Source organism: Panthera onca, chromosome D2 (assembly GCF_046562875.1).
Source record: "Panthera onca isolate mPanOnc1 chromosome D2, mPanOnc1 haplotype 2, whole genome shotgun sequence".
NCBI classification, from domain to species: domain Eukaryota; kingdom Metazoa; phylum Chordata; class Mammalia; order Carnivora; family Felidae; genus Panthera; species Panthera onca.
The window spans coordinates 30,939,557-30,957,740 of NC_138349.1; the positions used below are offsets into that span (position 1 = coordinate 30,939,557).

The 18,184-nt window shown below is 53.6% G+C and overlaps 1 protein-coding gene across 5 annotated transcripts in view; it reads left to right on the forward strand.

The window, feature by feature from the left end:
* Positions 1-18,184, forward strand: part of CRTAC1 (cartilage acidic protein 1) — a 159,628-nt gene that overhangs the window by 122,016 nt on the left and 19,428 nt on the right. For 3 of the 5 annotated variants that reach the window (XM_078434689.2, XM_078434692.2, XM_078434691.2), the window contains exons 9-14: positions 2,041-2,123; positions 3,002-3,102; positions 3,521-3,689; positions 13,060-13,205; positions 13,667-13,709; positions 16,619-16,762. In XM_078434689.2, the coding sequence (XP_078290815.1) occupies positions 2,041-2,123; positions 3,002-3,102; positions 3,521-3,689; positions 13,060-13,205; positions 13,667-13,709; positions 16,619-16,762 (686 nt within the window). Of the gene's footprint in view, positions 1-2,040; positions 2,124-3,001; positions 3,103-3,520; positions 3,690-13,059; positions 13,206-13,666; positions 13,710-16,618; positions 16,763-17,224; positions 17,922-18,184 lie in introns of those variants that run through there. The other 2 variants (XM_078434688.1, XM_078434690.2) reach the window with 2 other exon arrangements.

An 18,184-nucleotide genomic window follows, 5' to 3' on the forward strand; every position in this document is an offset into this window, starting at 1 on the left:
AGGAGGGTAACCAGGGAATTCATCACCCACACCAGATGCTTGCTGAGTGCAAGGGGGTCCTGTAATGGTGGGACAGCAGGCAAGCAGGGACTCTCCCAGGCCAGCCGGTTATGTGTGGTCACACCAGACGTGCCTCTGATCTGTTCTCATCACCCCTGGACCGCACCTCATCTCTCTCAAGGGGATTCCTGCATCCGCCTTCAGCAGGTGTCTGTGTCTAGTCCTCCAGAGCAAGCTGTTGAAAATGCAGATCTAGCCACACCCTTCTTCTGCTTAAAACCTCTTAGAGGCTCCCCATTGCCTTCTCTTTGGCTCATCCCACACTTCCCGGCTTTGTCCCCACTCTCCACTTCCCCGTTCACAACGGAGCTCCAGATCCTGCCAGCTTTGTTCACTTCTGGGCCGTGCCAGGCCTGGCCCCTCGTGCTGCCCACCCACTCTGCGCCTTGCTCCTCCCTCTTCGTCTCAATGACACATACTTACTCATCCTTCTGGTCTCAGCTTAGTTGGCCCTTCCCCCAGGAAGCCTCTCCTGGTTACCTAAAATTGGGTGAGCTTGTCGAGCGCTGCCCTCCCCGCAGCCCCCCTGCCTGTGGGCCTTCAGCACGCTGCATGAGACGCCCCCCGTCGTCGTGGCCCCTGAGCTCCATCCTTCCTGATGTACACCACGGCCACAGGGCCCAGCGCAGCAGACGGCACGCGGAAGTCACTGCAAAAGAATTTGTTTAATGAATACACAAATACAGCAGAACTTATCCTCAGGAACCCTTGAGTGCATTGTCACCTGAACCAAGGGATGTCTCTGCCCAGCCGCGAAGAGTCTGCGGGACACAGGTGGTCAAAGGGACCGTGGTTGCTGGCAGGCTGAGGCATACACACCTCCAGCAGGTGCACACACGCCCAAGTGCAACCAGGCACGCCGCCCTTGGCCCACACCACACACGTGGATGTGCTCAGCACAGATGCCCTGTGTGGTGAACGGAGGGTTCTTCCGGGGCAGCTACTCAATGCTGCAGACCCCTTGCAGTTCTGCACCCCCGCCCCCACCACAGGCTCCAGCTCAGGGGACCCCTGCCCCCTTCTGAAAGTACTAACCACCTCTCAGCCCTCTGATGACTCTCTGTGAGGGGCAGACAAGAGCCACCTGCAGTGTTTCGGGGAGAGCGATCACGTCCCTCCCAGCCCTGTCTCCCCCCAGCACTGCTCCACACATCCAGAGCACCCAAGGCTGTGAGACTCTAATGAGAGAAAAATCGGAGGAGAGCTCACCACCGTCATCAGCATTCAGCTCAGTGTGGAGAAGGAGCAGGACGTTCACAGTGGGCTTTTCTGAAGCAAATATTACCGTGATTCAGAGCTTAAAATAGACAGAGCCCCTGCAGCCCAAGGGGAGCCCTTTCCTCCCTTTTTGCCACTGGGCTTCATCCCTGTGTCCCACAGACATGCGCCCGGAGCTTCCTGCAAGCCACGCGCTGTGTTAGGTGCTGTGGGAGATGCAAGAATGAGTCACACGTGGTCCCAGCCTGCAAAGACTTGCAGTCTAACTAGGAGATAAGACGCATCCATTCAGAGCTTTAGCACGAGGCAGAAAGTGATAAAGGCCAAGCAGGAAGGCATTGCTTCCAGCAGGACTATCAGGGAGGGCTTGGAGGAGGCGGCGTTTGAGTGGTTTCAATCCTGGGCACACCCAGAACTTGGAAACCTGGGGCCACTGGAAGGAAAGTGAAGGTCGGTTGAAGGTAGCTGCTTCCCTGCCCCTTCTCCATCCATCAGCTGCCCTTCCCCAGGCTGTCTATAATTCATCCATTAGAGAGGGAAAAATCAATATTTACCAATGTAAATTAAAACCCAAGAAGGGGACAGACAGGGTGTAGGCAGGCTCTGTGAACAGAGAGCGGCTCCGTAGACATCCAGGCCGTGGCTGATGCACAGGGTGCCTGGGGATGTTCAGGGGACAGAGGATGGAGTGAGGGGGCCTCTGGATTCGGGGAGCCCACGGCATGCTGCTAATCTGGGAACGACTTGTCTCCTCTCCTGCAGTGTCATCCGCAGGGAACACGGCGACCCTCTCATCGAGGAGCTCAATCCTGGCGATGCCTTGGAGCCTGAGGGTCGGGGCACAGGTGAGGGCACCTGAGGGCTCAGGCCCGCACTCCTCTGTCTCAGCACCGCCTGTATGCCAGGGTGAGGGCAGGAGGGATGGGGCAACCAACTCCACAGCACTGGACTCCTCCTTCCCTGCCGTTCTGGAGGTCTTCACCCTGAGGGAGGGTTGAGCCCCTGGGAGCGCCAGGCCAGAAGCAGAGGTGGCGATGACCTATGCTTCCAGTCTCAGGGCTGCTGGGGGCGGGAGTCTGGGAATCGGGGGCGGGGCGGGGGGCGGGTAGGCAGTAGCTTCTCTGGCAATGCCTTGCCGACGACGCAGGGGGTGGGGGGGGGATGGAAAGGAGAGGCTGCGGGTCCTGCGGTCTGACCCCTCCCCTCTTGGCATTCAGCCTGTGTCCGAGAAAGAGCACTGGATCAGGAGTCCCAAGACCTGGTCCTTCCATTGCCTCATTTGTGGTCTTGGAAGTTGTTTCATCTTCTGGGTCCTGATCTGCACCACCCATAGAAGGGATAACTACGCCTGCCCTCCTCACCTCTCTGGGTTGTAGCGAGGACCAAAAGGAGACCATGAATATGCAAACACGATACATTGACAAAAACTGAAAATGCAAAGGCCGCGTGTAGTAGATCAGGAAGAAGTTCTCGTGGTCTGAGCGATTTGCATGCACGCCATGCACAAGTTCAGGGAAGGGAAAGGGAGCCCTCTTCATGATTTCCTGCCATGAGCTGACTGTTGGGAAGCAGAGATGGGCTTCCACCCTGTCTACCTGCCCCAGCACTGTGCTCTCTGCCTCCCACCCTCTGGCACATGCACCACGACGTGGTACTGACTGGGAGCCCCTCTCCCGCTTGGGTCTCCTGGCCGATGGCCAGAGCGAAATCTGCCTTATTGCAGGGGGTGTGGTGACAGACTTCGATGGAGATGGGATGCTGGACCTCATCTTGTCCCACGGGGAGTCCATGGCTCAGCCGCTGTCCGTCTTCCGGGGGAACCAGGTGTGCATGGACCCCGGGACCTGTAGAGCCCAGCCTAGTGTCTCCCCTGGGTCTAGGGTGATAGAGGGCAGAGGCGCCCGGGATGCTTCCTTGCCCAGCGTGGTGGAAAATGGACACCCAGAAAATAAATTCCCAGCCACATAGCAAACCTCCAAGGGCTGCCTTCTCCTGGGAGAAGCCCTTTGTCCCTCTGCCTTCCACTGGCACTTTTGCTCCAGAAACTGCTTTCCCCAAGTCTGTTAGCTTTTCCCTCATTTTTTCAGTACCTCTCTTTCCAAACTTCAGCCAGTCTGTCTGCCTTGTTCACCTTCTCTGCCGGCTTCCTCCTCTCTTCCCTCTGCACGTTTTCTTCTCTTCCTCCCTCCCTGCGCCCCCCCCCCCCACCCCTGATACTGGCCTGCCTCCTCCCACCCTGCAGGGCTTCAGCAACAACTGGCTGCGTGTGGTGCCTCGGACCCAGTTCGGGGCCTTCGCCAGGGGAGCTAAGGTTGTGCTCTATACCAAGAAGAGCGGGGCCCACCTGAGGATTATCGACGGGGGTTCAGGCTACCTGTGTGAGATGGAGCCCGTGGCACACTTTGGCTTAGGTGAGTCAGGGCTGGGGGAGGGGCAGGCAGCGAGCTGCTGTGCTTGGTCAGTGGGGTCCCAGGACTGCACCCCAAAGCATCACGGCCCGAGCACCTGCCGCGTGCAGAGTAGTCCAGGTACCGTGACCGCCGTGGTGGACACCAGCCGTGCAGGCGGCCCTGCTCGGAGATGAACCTGAGCCCAAAAGGAAGGTTTTCGTGCCCCTCCTCGTGCCCCTCCCCTTGCAGGGGTCCCCACTGCAGTCCTCTGTTGAATGAGTTCGCCTTGGGGTCAGAGTATTTAATCCTCCCTTTGTCCAAGGCTGGGGCCTCGTTCAGACATTGTACCAAACTTGTCCAAACCAGCTGTTTCCCTGGCCTCCTGGGAAGCAGCTTGGTGATTAAAGCCTCATCAAACCCCTGGTGACTTCCCTTAGCTAGGAGCTTGGAGAAGCCATGCATTCTCGGGGAGGGGGGGGGGGGTGACATCGCCCTCAAGGGGGTAAAAATTGGTTCTTGTCTGGGGGAAGGGGAGCAAAAAAATCCTACTCTTTTTTATATGTATAAAGGCACAGATATACATACAGTACATAAACAGCTGTACAGTATGTCTGTGTTATTAATGAGATATCACTACACTCCTATCAGAACAGCTAAAAAAACAAAACAAAACAAAACAAAACAAAAAAACCAATAGTGACAATACCAAAAGCCGGCAAGGATGCAGAGAAACTCAATCCCTCATACATTGTTGGTGGGAATGTAAAAAGGTACAGCAACTCTGCAGAATAGTTTGGTGGTTTCTTTAAAAATAAAAAACTAGAGGCGCCTGGGTGGCTCAGTCGGTTAAGTGTCCAGCTTCGGCTCAGGTCATGATCTCAGGGTTTATGGGTTCGAGCCCCGCATCTGGCTCTGTGCTGACAGCTCAGAGCCTGGAGTCTGCTTCGGATTCTGTGTCTTCCTGTCTCTTTGCCCCTCCCCCACTTGCACTCTTGTCTCTCTCTCTTTCTCTCTCTCTCTCTCCCACAAAAAAATAAACGTTCAAAAAATTTAAAAAAAACTAAACGTACAACTACTATAAAACCCAGCAGTTGCACTCCTAGGTATTTATCCCAGACAAATGAAAACTTATGTCCACATAAAAACCTATACAAGATTGTTCATAGTAGCTTTAGCGGTAATAGCCCATACTGGAAACACCCTAGGTGTCCTGTGATAGATTACTGGTTCATCAAGCTGTTGTCCATCCACACCAGGGAATAGTACTCAGCAATAAAAAGGATTAAACTATTGATACACGTAGCAACTTGGATAGCTCTCCAGGGCATTATGGTCGGGGCGGGGGAGGCCAATCTCATAAAGTCACATACTGTTGATTCCATTTATATAATATTCTCGAAATGACAAAATTACAGAGACAGGAAATAGAGTGGCGGTTGCCAGGGGTGGGTGTGACCATAAAGGGACAGCCTGAGGGAGGTCTTTGGGGTGATAGAGCAGTTCTGTATCTTGATTGTGGGGGTGGCTGCACAAACCTACACATGTGATAAAATGACATAAAGCCGTACACACGCATGCACACACATGCACTCACGCACACATGCACATGATCAATGTCCACTTCCCGGTTTGGGTATGATGCTGTAGTTGCATAAACTCTAACCATCGAGGGAAACTGGGTGATGGGTACCCAGGGCCTTTCTGTACTATCTTTGCAAATTCCTGTGGATCTATAATCATTTCAACATAAAACGTTTTTAAAGAAATGCATTGGGGAGGGAATTGGTGCAGGGGGCAGTCTAAAAAGAGAGAAAGGGGGAGGGGCAATCATAGAAAAAATGTTGAGGAGTCACGAGTGTCCTTACTAAGACACCATGGCGAAGAAAGCATTTGAGTCAAATATACCTGGGCTCAAGATCAGACACCCTCCCCTGCGTGTTAACACTTCATGGGGTGATATAATACTAACATAAAAAAAGCAGGCAATATGGTCTGAGATTAACGTATATGTTAATATTATACACACATCATATGGGCATAGAAGAAAACTGAAAGAACATGCAAAAAGTGTGAGCAGTGACTCTGGATTAACACGGTAACTCTTACTCATCCAGGTGGCACTTTATTACTGAATTTCATCCTCACGACCACCCTGTGACGCGGGCACTATTTATCCCCACTTTACAAATAGGAAAACTGAAGAGCATGGCAATTAAGAAACCTGCCCAAGGTCACATGACAGATCAGTGGCAGAGCTGAGACTCAAATCCAGATCTGTCCAACCGTGTGATTTTTATTTTCTTCCATATGTTTTGTGTGCGTGTGTTCCAATTTTTATAGGAGCACATAATATTTTTGCAGTCTGAAAAAGGAACATAAATGTTGAGGGGGCCCGGGGCCTGGTTATGTGAGCATGTTCTTGGCCTGTTTCACCCTGGATGAAACTGGGTGGCTGTTGAAGCATTTGTCACTTTTAAGGTAGCCATTTGCAGTGCTGGCCAAGTACGAGATGACTTTTAAATATGTTGTCCTCCGACGAAACAGCAGTAGCCGACAGTCATTGAGCGCTTAGTGTATACCAGGCACTGGACTTAAGTGCCTTGCATAAGATACCTCACTCAGTTTTTAACCACAACCCGATAAATCGTAACCCCATTCCACAGGTCAGAAAACTGAGGCTCAGGCTGAGAGTGGTGCCCCAAATCACATCTCCAGAAAGTAGAGAGGGCTGGATTTGGACCCCGACTCCTTGAACACCACTGTCTGAATTTTTGACCTCTGTGACTTAACTGCTTGGCCTCCCATAGCTGCTGTGTGTGGAGCCAGCCAAGGTCCTCCGCTCTGCCTCTTTCTTCCTGGACATCCACGTCCCCTCATTACCAGGTGACCCGTGTAAGGCCATCCAGTCACCAAGATAATGCCGTGGTATCACAGGTGGGATGTTTATCCAGGCATCTGGCTGTACGTCAACGCCCCAGCCCACTGTGTATAGATCAGGAAATTGAGGTTCCACAGAGCAAATCCATGGTAAGGATGGGACTGGGGCTGAGGTTCTCCTTCCTCACATCCTGTGGGCTGCCTGTGCTGTTTTAAGACGTTTTTGTGGGCCTCGCTGGGTCTCCTCTCCAGCCAGAATCTGCCCTTGACAAGATTTTTCAACCGGACAGCCTCGGTTCTTCAACCAGGCAGCCTCGGCTGAGTCATGTGCGGGGACCACGGGCACCCAGGAGCCTCCATGCCTCTTCACAATGTCTGCCTCCCACACTCAGGGTAACACGCCGCGGCATCTGGTTCAGAGCCTCTTCTTGATATTTTGCAAGGCCGGGGGGTTTATTCTGGCTCTGAACTCTGGCCCAAACCGCTCCACGGGTCCCCTTGTAGGCTCCTCTCTTGCCAGGATCCACTCCCAGAGAGCCACTGAAGGAAGGCTGCTCTTGGGGACCTGTCCCTGTAGCTCACTCTTGAGCCTGGCAGTGAGACTGAGGCGACCGAGCAGGAAGCAGCGCCAGGAGCAGGTGGACTCTATCCCCACAGCTCCAGGGCCCCCAGTCCAGGAGGGTCTCCTTCATGGATCCAGCGTAGCACAAGCCTTCCTGGCTGATGGAGGGGCAGCGATGGGGTGGGAAGAGAGGGAGCCAAGAGGAAAGGCCAGATGGAAGGAAGGATCGAGGAAAGCAAGGACCGGGACCACAGACAGGCAGTGGGCTGGGGAAACCGAGAGACACAGAGAGACCTGGGAAAGAGACAGATGAGACAAAGAAGAAATACCCCTGCCCTCCAGGCTCACAGTCCAGGGAAAAAGGCAGATGGACACAGGGATTCTGGTGCAAGGTAGATCTAGATGGGCTGTGCGAGGACCAGCATGGGAGAACTTCGTTCTGCTTCCCAAGGACATGGGCCTAGCACGAGGTCTAGCAGGATGGCGGGAGTTTAGAAGGCACGGTGGGCGGCTGATGAGAGCACTCCAGGGGCTAGCCTAGCTTGAACACAGACCCAGAGATGGGAGTGTTCAGTGTGCCCACGATGGGAATGGTCTGGTCGGAGCGGGGCCTAGAGAGGGAGGCCAAAGCCCACCTGGGGGGGGCGGGGGCAACCAAGAACCAGGCTGGAGGGGGACAGGCGGATCAAAGCTCCCCCGAGCAAGCCAAAGCCAGGCCGTGCCGTGCGAAGACAGAGCGGCCAGGAGCTCGGGAGCCCCAGCAGGGGTGGTGTCCTGCACCAGGAGCCCTGCAGGGAGGGCAATGCTTGAGTTCTTAGAAGGATTTAATATTTTTTCCTGATTGTAAGAATAATGCATATTGATTATCGGAAAATTAGAAATTATAACATGATTAAAAAGAAAGGAAAAAGAACCCAAAAGCTCAACATTATGTTTCGAATATTAAGCAAAAGGTTAACGTTCCTCCCTTCACCCTCTCCCAGTACCATTTGATCCATTTAGTCAATACTTATTTACTGAGCCATCTACTATGTGCCAAACACTAACGAGACAAAGATCCTTGCCATGGGTGATCTTAATTCTAGTGGAAGTAGAAGAAACATATAAACATAATAACTAGGTAAACATATAAACTGTTAGAAGATGTTAAGTGCTGTGAAAAAAGCACATGCAGAACAGGGTAAGGGGATCAGGAATGTGGAGGGGGAGGGTTGGGGTCACCTGCTCCCGGCTCCACGCTTTTCTATGTGCTTTTACCACATGCGCTGTGCCTAGGAGCATATTTATAGATAAATACTCCTTGGGAGTTTTTGTTAACAAAAATGATGATACTCTTCCATTATTTCCAAACTTGCTTTTTTCCCCCCCTCTTAACAACATAACCTGGACACCATTTTCGGGCTGCGCATCTCTCCTTTGTTTTCCAAACTCTGTGCCGCACGGTATGTCGCCGTGTGGCGGCATTCATGATTTGTGGAGCAAGTCTCCTATTGACGGGCAGTATGATGGTCTCCAGTCCTGAGCAGTTTGTTTTGTGGCGCCTGGGGTGAGAAGGGGCATGTCCAGAACACGAACGCAAGAAAGGCCTGCCCTGTCCGTCCAGTCACTGAGGCCCAGATGTGGGGCCCCTGGCTGTCCCCGGGAGGGGGAGGTCTCTAAAGGGAAGAGGACCCAAGGAAACCCCCCTTCCAGCACTCACGGCGCTCCCGCTCACCCCAACCGACCCTGCTCCCACCCTCCCTTTGTGAATCATCCTCTGCCTCCCCCTGACTTTGCAGCAAGGTTTGGGGGAGAGTGCGTGGACAAGTACGTGGGCATGCACGTGTGCCCCTCGGCACGCCTATGTCTTGCTCATCCCTGCACTGAGCCTTGGTCAGGGGACTAGCTTCTCAGACCCTCATGTACCCTCCCCACTCCCGAGGGTCTGGGCTGCATTGCATCACCACGCAGTAAAAACTCACAGACCTCCCTGGATGGCTGTTTCATTCTCTGGGGTTCCCAGGGGGCCCATTCTGGTGTGCTGTCAGCTCCCATCCTACCCACCCCTGCTCAGTGGAGCCCCTGGCCTTGTTTCACCTCTCCTCTGCACCCTGCCCTGGCCTTGCCCTGCTCCTTCTGGCCAGCTGGCCAGCCAGGCTCATAAAGAAGAATTTATGCTCATGGCCTTTGTGGGGTGGCCCACTGTGCACTGTTTGCTCTGCACCTGCATCGTAGCCGCCCCCCTCCGCCCCCCGCCCTGTGCACCCACCCTACATATCCCCTACCCTGGCTGTCCGATTCCTGGTTTGCAGAGGACTGACACCACTCACCCAAACCCAGAAAATGAAAACAAGCACCTACAGTCTACTTGTCCCAGCCAGCCCCCATCGGAGGCTCACCCGCTGCCCAGCCCACCCCAGGCATTGACAGTACCCCTGCCCCCCCCCCCCCCACACACACACCACCTTTCTTTAAGCGAATTGTTTGCGAGTGACTCAGAGCTGCCTCCGAGCCTGCTGGTGCTCATTTAGGGAAGGAAAATTCAGTGGCCCACATAAAAATTGCTTTATTAAAGTGCAAAAATATTCCACCAACTGTATTCCCACCATCTGTTTTGCTGGTAATTCTGAAAAGCGCAATTCTCTGAGCCTCCTTGGCCTCTGTCCTTTAGAAGCTGCCAGAGGTGACTCCCTTCTGCTCTTGACCTCCCAGCTGTGCTGGTTATGGGGCCTCCTCTGCCCGCAGCCCCACTCCCTGACACACAGGCCTGGCACGCAGACTGCTTAAAAGCTGCCCTTGTGCAGTGCCTGGAATGACCTGGGATGTCTGGCAACTTGAGAGGGAACAGTCTGGGGACAGGAGTCTGGGTTCCAATCGTAGCTCAGGCACCTGTGAGTCACTTCACCTTGCCAATGTCTACACATGGAGAGCGGGGATAGAACGCCCACCTTGCAGAGTCGTCTGGAGGGTTCAGATCAGCCTCACACATGAAAGTTCCAAAGTCTCTCCCCATCTCCCCCCGCCCCAACCTGCCAATACGTTTTCCACACTCTGCTTCCCCCACCTGGAACTTCTCCCTACTCTTCAAATACACATGACCTTACCATACCTCTGTACCATGCCGCACCATCTGTCAGGACTGCCCCTTCCTTCCCTCCTCTGCCTCACAAACTCCTACTCCTCCTGCAACACCCAAATGGAATGACTTTTAACACCCGCCTCTCTCACCAAGTGGCACCAATGCTATGGCTGCACGTTCCCAGTTCATTATAACATCATCACTATGTTCATTGCCTCCACGGGATGCAGCTCCCACAGGATGGGACCTGGGTCCATCTCCTTCCTGTTAAATCCCAGATCCCTGCAGGACACTTGGCCCGTGGTGGGGCTGGGCGTCGGGGCCAAGTGAGCAGTAGAGCAAGGGCAAAGCAGATATGGGCTTTTGGGGTCAGACATCCCTAGCTGGGGAACTGTGAGCAACTTACATCCCCTCCCCGGGTCTGAGCCCCTTTGTCTCTAAAGTGGAAATTAGAAGTCTAGTACGTTCCCCACGGTGCTGCCGAGAGGGTCCAGTGCCAACAGTGAGATCACCTGGTACAGTTTGGGGTACATATTCTCCAGTATTATTGCCAAGAAATGAAGGTGCTTTGGGAACTACAGGTGCCCCCATGTCTAAGAGATGGTAGAGATGGGGATGCTTAGGGGACAGTCGGCTGGGGCAGGGCTCACATTCCAAGGAAGAAGGACTGTCCTTCCCAGGAGTGCTAGAGCTCTGGGCCACACCCCCATCTTACAGATGAGGAAACTAAGGCCCCGGAGAAGGTGCCCAAGTCAGTAAAATCAGCAGCAGCAGAGGAGGGAGTGCTACTGAGATGTGTTCTCCTTGGCTGGCTTCTCTCATAGCCCCTGTCTGTCCTGGTTTGGGAGGAAGGGAGGAAGCGGGACTCAGAACTACATGCTATGAATATTCGGTGACTCTTCTGAGTTATTTGTGGCACTCCAGTCAGGCTGGAAAATGTATTCATGTAGCATTCTGTTGGCTTAGGTGAGAAACATTTGCTATTCTTTGTCTCCTTTTTTTAATGGAAAAATATTTACTTTTTATATATGCCACTTAATTTGGGCACTGTACAACCTAAAAATGCCAAATCTCTTTAACTTCAAGAGACTATTACAAAACAGAAAAAAAAAAAAAAAGCCCACAGATGATACCCCCCAGTCCCGTGGTCCACCCTTCTTCTCCAAACGGAATTATTATAGAAGGAGGGAGTGGGGGATTAGAGGTTTATGAGAAACAGTTTCTGGCTTAAGAAAGCAAACCCCAGAATCAGTGAGGCTGGAAGGGGAGAGTCTGTAGGGGAACAGAAGCAGCCCCGAGTGTGGGACTCTGTGCTCTGGGAGTCTCTCCCTGGTCCCGCTGCCCCACCTGGCCCACAGAGACGGGCTTTTCACCCTTGACGTGTGTGCGTGTGCCCGCAGCACCCTGCCCTCAATCACGGTGCGGTAGCAGCAAGGCCAAGGGGAAGCAAATGCGGGGAGGGTCCGGAAGCTGTGGCTCGCAGCAGGGAGCTTCCTCTGGAAGCTCCATAGAAGGGTGCCGGGACTCCCAGGAAGAAGGCACAGCTGGGGCCCTCCACCCCATGACCCCTGCTGTCCCAAGCTCCCCACCAGGGTGAACCCCTGCACACAGGAGTCTACACACACACTCCCCTCAAAGTCTGCTTGTGGCTGCCAACCCTTTTCTAAAATACAGGAATCCCTTTTATACATGGAAATGTGCCACAGACTACCCTCCGCCCCCACAGTAGCTATCCTTGTAAAATCCTTTGGCGGACAGTAAGGGCCCAAAGCTGCTGTAAATTCAGCAGCACTTTTCGGTTTCCCTGTTTCTTCTAGGAGTGTCTGCATACATTAAGGGAAAGTAGCACATATAAGTGGGTGACATTGTTTATTCAGCCCACGAATGGTGCTTGAGGGTATGACGGGATTTGTGGACCCCTGAGCACCAGGCCTGCATCTGGTCATCCCTGGTGGTTGACGAAGGGGCTGCATCCGCCCTCCTGCCTTCACTGAGCACGGCCCTCTTTCCCAGGTGACTGACTGGGGAAACAACCTCTCCTTGCAGGTGAGGCCCAATGCCCCCCCCCCCCGCCCGCCTCCCGCCCACCCCCATTCATCACCATTAGCCTGACCTTGCTGCAGTGACAGGCCTGATACCTCAAGCAGGGGGCTGGGGCCGCCTCTGACACCACCTGAACACCTGATCTATCTCTCCAACCTGCTTTCTACCACCGATGTAACACGTTGCTTTAAGGGTGTGTGTGGATAGATTCTCCGTGAATATTCTCTGAGCTTCACCATTAGCTTCTGTAAACATCTCAGCTCTATAGGACGGTCCTTCTCCTGTGCCTTCCACCGTCCTGTTCTTTATCACCTCAGCTTTTATTTAGAGCTCAGCTCAAGTGCCTTCCCTCCAAGAGCCTGTCCCTGATCACCCTGGCTAGAAAAGTTCCCCAGCCAAGCCCCAGTTCGTCTTTACCATGTTGCCCTATCTTTGTTTTCTTCACAGAGCTTGTTAATATCTGACATCATTGATCTGTTCATCTTTTTGCCTGTCTGTCCCCACCAGAGCGGACGCTCCCTGAAAACAGGCACATTCCCAATGGTAAAAGAAAGCATGGCCCCTAGCAGGCTATAATTATAAATGATATAAATTTAAATACAGTGACATGGCCAAAATTACACAGCAAGGCAAGCGGTACCGCTAAGATTTGAACCCAAAGTCAACCTGCTTACCACCAGGCTTTCCCTTCTCCCCTAAAACAGCTTCATGCTGATTGGCCTGTCCGCTAGAATGTAAGTTCTAGTGCTGTGCTGTCCAATATGGTAGCCACGAGCCATGCATAGCTATGGAAATGCAAATTCATTAAAATTAAATAGAATTTAAAATTCAGTTCTCCTTCTGTCCCGTAGGGAAGGATGAAGCCAGCAGTGTGGAGGTGACGTGGCCAGATGGCAAGATGGCAAGCCGGAGCGTGGCCAGTGAGGAGATGAACTCTGTGCTGGAGATCTCCTACCCCCGGGATGAGGACAGACTTCAGAGCCCAGCCCCACTGGAGGTGAGTAAGGGTGTCGGGGCCTCATAGCCAGAAGAGCGGACCCCCTCCACAGCCCCATGGTCTGAAAGTGGACTCCCAGGAATTTGCAGATTTTGCCTCCAGAATGATGGAAATCTTCTCAGCAAAGAGCAGGCTTCATAATGATCCCTCCATGTGTAGTTTAGGGAGGGATTTGTAGTTTAAGAGGGATAGGTTCTGTTAGGTACCCCAGCTCAGGCACCTGGATCCCACCTGAGGGGAATAAGCAGGAGTTCGAACTGAATACATTCTCGTCCTTCCCCCAGTCTCTTCTCAGTGCAAGGGGAGGGGTCCCAGCAGGGAAGGGCAGCCCCAGGCCCAGAGCTAAGAGCACCCCTCATTCTGGACTCAGGGTGACAGCTGCTCTGTGGCTGTGATTAGGGGGGAACCGGAGGTGGGATCTTCTCAACTCACCAGTGTCTCTGCTTCTGCCCACCTTGCAGTGCGGCCAAGGATTCTCCCAGCAGGAAAATGGCCATTGCATGGGTGAGTTGCCTGCAGGCACTAGAGGATGGGGCAGAGGCCAGGATCTCCCTGGGGAATGTCAGTCTGAGCCCTGGCAAAGCTTAGGCTGCAGACAAGAGGGGAAAGGTGGGGAGGGAAATGTGTTGTTTGTCCCTGGGGCTCCAGATGCCAAGACAACCGCCACGTGACTCACCAAGGTGGGAGTGACGCCAGCAGCCAATAGGCCGAATCATGGCAGTTCTGGGGATGGGGTGCTTCCTGCCACGAATTCGGAGAGAATGGGCTTGGGGAGGAGACACATAACTGCCTGTACAGTGCTCACGGGGTGGCCCAGCCGTGCGAGGGGCCGTGCGGCCACCTCACGGTGGCAAAGGTGCGCGTGCGTCTTCCGTGGTGGCTTTGGCATGGCCAGCTGGCGGAGCGGCAAGCACGGGAGCTGGCAGACAAGGATGGGCATGGCCAGGGGCATTGGAGCAACCCGGGCGTGGAGTGTAGTCACAGAACAGAAGGGAGACGGTAGCCTCGTGCAGTACTGGGAGGCAGGTGGCTAGCACACTGCTAGGACCGCAGCTCTGTGAGCGTTCGCTGACTTTCTGAAAGTCCTCCGAGGGCCTGGGGTGGCAGAGGGGCAGCCAAGGGGCTCAGCGTCTGAAAGACCCTCAACCCAGTATCTTCTGTGTCAGGAACCGACAGTGAGGGGTCAGGTCAAGGACTCCTCCTGCCTTTAGACTCTCAGGCAGCATTCTTCCTAAGTCTGTTCCATAGATGCTCGTCAGCCCCAGGCTGAGTGGGTTTGCTACTGAGACTCAAGAGTAAACGAGACAGGGCCGCCTGGGTGGTTCAGTCAGTTAAGCGTCCGACTCATGGTTCATGGGTTTGAGCCCTGCTTCAGGCTCTGTGCTGACAGCTCAGAGTCTGGAGCCTGCTTCCGATTCTGTGTCTCCCTCTCTCTCTGCCCCTCCCCTGCTCGTGCTTTGTCTCTCTCTCTCTCTCAAAAATAAACATTTAAAAAAATGAATTAAAAAAAAAGAGTAAATGAGACAGACACAGCCCCTGCCCTCATGGGGCTTAGAGCCAGTGGGAGAGCCACATGAATAAACAGTGATGACCAGAAATGTGAACAGGGCTGGGTGGGGGAGGGGTGGGATATGGGAGCACAAAGGTGGGGCCTCAACCAGCCAGGGAGGGTCCCAGAAGGTGCCCCAGGGAGACAAGGCCTAAGCTGAGACCTGGGGGGCGATGGGGAGCTCGCCAGGCAGAAAGAGGGGAGAAGGTGGTCTGGTGGAGGGCCCTACACCGGCAAAGGACCACAGGTGAGAAAGTGAAGGAGCGCGGCTCTAAGGGTGGCTTGGGAGGAAATTAGTCCCCTCCACTCTCCACGTCCCAACCCTGGCCACTCTAAAGAGAGGATGCATGTACACAGAACTTCCAGTGTCTAGCCTGTGCACTGGAAGGAACCTGTGGGATCACCCTTCCAGCCACTTCTTTTTCATCATCTAGCGGACAGTTACGTGCCCATGCGAGGTGCTGGGGATGTGGGCCAAGCACCTGCCCTGGAACAGCATCTGTTCTGGGGAGGGGGACCACAAACACGTAACCTGGCAGCCGGATGAGATGGACCAAAAGCGCTTTAAGCAAGGTGTCCCTGGAGACTGTTCTAGACAGAGTGGTCAGGGAGAAGCCCTTTGAATTGAGACCTGAAGGACGAGAAGGTCCAGCCACACGGAGAGCTGAGGGAAGAGCAGGAGCGAGGACCACGAGGCAGGAAAAAGGCTCTGTGTGTGAAAGGAATGGGAAGGAGGCTGGCGTGCCCGAAGGTGGTGAGGGAGCCAGGCGCTAAGTCAGGGAGGGTCTCATGGTGTCTGGATTTTGTTCCTGGGGCCCTTTGCAATTAAGCAGGAGAGTATGATTCACATTTTCAAAAGATCGCCCTGCCTGCTGAATTGCAGATTAGATTGGAGGGAAGAGTGGAAGCCAGAGTGCCAGTCTGAAGGTGGCTGCAGAAATCCAGGCAAGAGGTGGTGCAGGCTGGGAACGGGCTGTGGCTGGAGAAGGAGGTGGGCACACAGAGGGGTTCTATGGGGGCAGAGCGGCAGGATCTGTTAACTCTCCTACAGAGGTAAGGGAAAAGGAGGATCTAGGGATTGCTCCTATCTGTGCTTGAGCGGCTGAGTGGGTGACATTGATTGACTTAGGCGAGATGGGGCCAGGGGGTGGAAGAAATTTGAGGGCTGGAGCATCTAGATTTCCATTCTGGACGTACTGAGCATGAGATGCATGTTGGGTTCATAAGTCTGGAGCCCCAGGGACAGGTTGTAGCTGCAGATAGGAATCTGGACTCATCCATCTATGAAGGGAGCACCTACAGGAAGTGTGGTCCATAGAAGACCCCGGGCCAAGTGTGACACCCCCAACACGTAGAAGTCAAATATAGAACTGAAAGGGCAGGCCTACGCTGGCCAACTCCATCTTGTTCAAGGTCCTTCACCTTGACCACGCCTCCTCCCCTTGAGCAACCTCCCGCTCACCTGCCTAACAGGACTCGGACCCTTCCCCAGCTAATCGGCTGAGGCCACAGCCATTACCTCACCAACTGCCCCTAGGCCCCAATAAAACCTTTGTCCTTTTGAAACTCGCTCGCTCTCCCCAGTATCTCATCGCTGCGTCGGTGCAGGTAGGGGATTGAGCTCGAACTAGCTCGAATAAAGGCTCTTTTGCTTTTGCATCGGACTCGGCTCCCTAGTGGTCTTTGGGGATCACGAATTCTGGGTATAACAGAACGAGCCAGCCAGAGGGACTGAAGTGAGGGAGTTGAGGCATAGAGAGAAGAAGGGATATGCCCAAGGTCACAGAGTGGGTGGGGCAGCAGAGCCTGAGCGAGGAGCCACTGCCCCACACCTCCCTGGTGAGTGACTCCCCTCACCTTTCAGACACCAACGAATGCATCCAGTTCCCATTCGTGTGCCCTCGAGACAAGCCTGTGTGCGTCAACACGTATGGAAGTTACAGGTGCCGGACCAACAAGAGGTGCAGTCGGGGCTACGAACCCAACGAGGACGGCACGGCCTGTGTGGGTGAGTGAGGCCCAGCCATGGTCCAGTAGGACACAAGGAGTTGTCTTCCACTGGGGAGCTTTGGGGAGGCCCCAGATCAAGGTCCCCAGCCCCTGACTTCTCCTGGCCGGATGGAGTCTCCTTAGACCCCCGTTGGGTCTCCAGGGAAGACCGTGACAGAGGTTTGGAGAAGCCCCCACCACTACTGCCACCATCTGAAGGGTCCCTGGGGTGCTGTGCCCTGGCCAGAGGCCACTGTTCTTCTCACGTCTCCCCTTCTCACATATTCCTACCTTAAGGTCAGCCCATCTTTTCCTACCAGGGATATAAACTAGCTCCTACTACTCATCTTTGTCTGAATTTCTGAACCGGTATTTGTCTTCTTCCTCCCAAATGCTTCCCCCCACCCCCATCCCACCCCCATCCCCTTTCTCTTTTTCCCACTCTCTCTGTCTCTCTCTCTCTCTCCCATCCTTTTTACAGCTCAAGTGGCCTTTTTAGGTGGGTATCCTTCTGCTGCCTTTAGAATCTCTGAGCCTCTCTCTCGGGCCTCATATCTTTCTCTAGGCCTTGGACTTTGCCTTCAGTTATATGCACTTTAAATCCCATCAATAAAGGAAAAAAAAACTAAACTAAACTAACAACCTTTGTGGAAAACTAAATCTCTCCCGCTGCCTGTCTCTCTCTCCACGCCCAGTAGACTCTGCTGCGTGCTCCCTTTGAATGGACCGCAGGGGTGGCCATCTTTGAAAAGGGAAGTTTGGGAGATACTGATGTTTGTGTAATCTTGTTTGTGAAGCCTTTCTTTGCATGTTTTCTGAGAAAACAGAAAAGGAAAGTCTCCCCTCTTACCCCATCTACCCTCCCTCACTTCTTCAGAAGAATCAAGATAGTCCTGTCTTTTCTGTATCCTCCAGTGTCATGAGCACCCTGTTTTGCCCTTAACAAAGATGGCTCCCAGGCAGTTGCTTGCTCAGTTGATTCACTCATGTATCATGTGCCTGCTGGTTTGGCCTGTGCTGTTTCTGCTCTGTGTGCCCTGACTTCCTGTGGTAGAGAAAGCCTTCTGGGAGTTGGTGGTTATTATGGGAGGGGAAAAGGTGGCCCTTTGGGATTCTTGACAAAAATGTTAAAGTTTGAACTTGCCAAGTCTTCCAGCCTCTTTCTGGAGAAATTATGCCAATAAACTCTCTGCTGCGTATTAGTGCCTAGCTGATAAAAACAAAAATGTGTCTGGGGCAAGTAGATGCTGGTTGGAATCCTGAAGTAGCAGCAGCTTTTCTGTCATGTAGCCCTTGGAAAGCAAATCACGAGACAGGGAAAGTGTCCTGGGCATGAGAAATGGTTTGGGTATGTGCACCAATGTTCACGTTTGGGGGGCTGGGGTTTGGGCCAGGCAAGGGATGTAGGATGAGCAAGGAGCAGACCTGGAGGGAATATTCT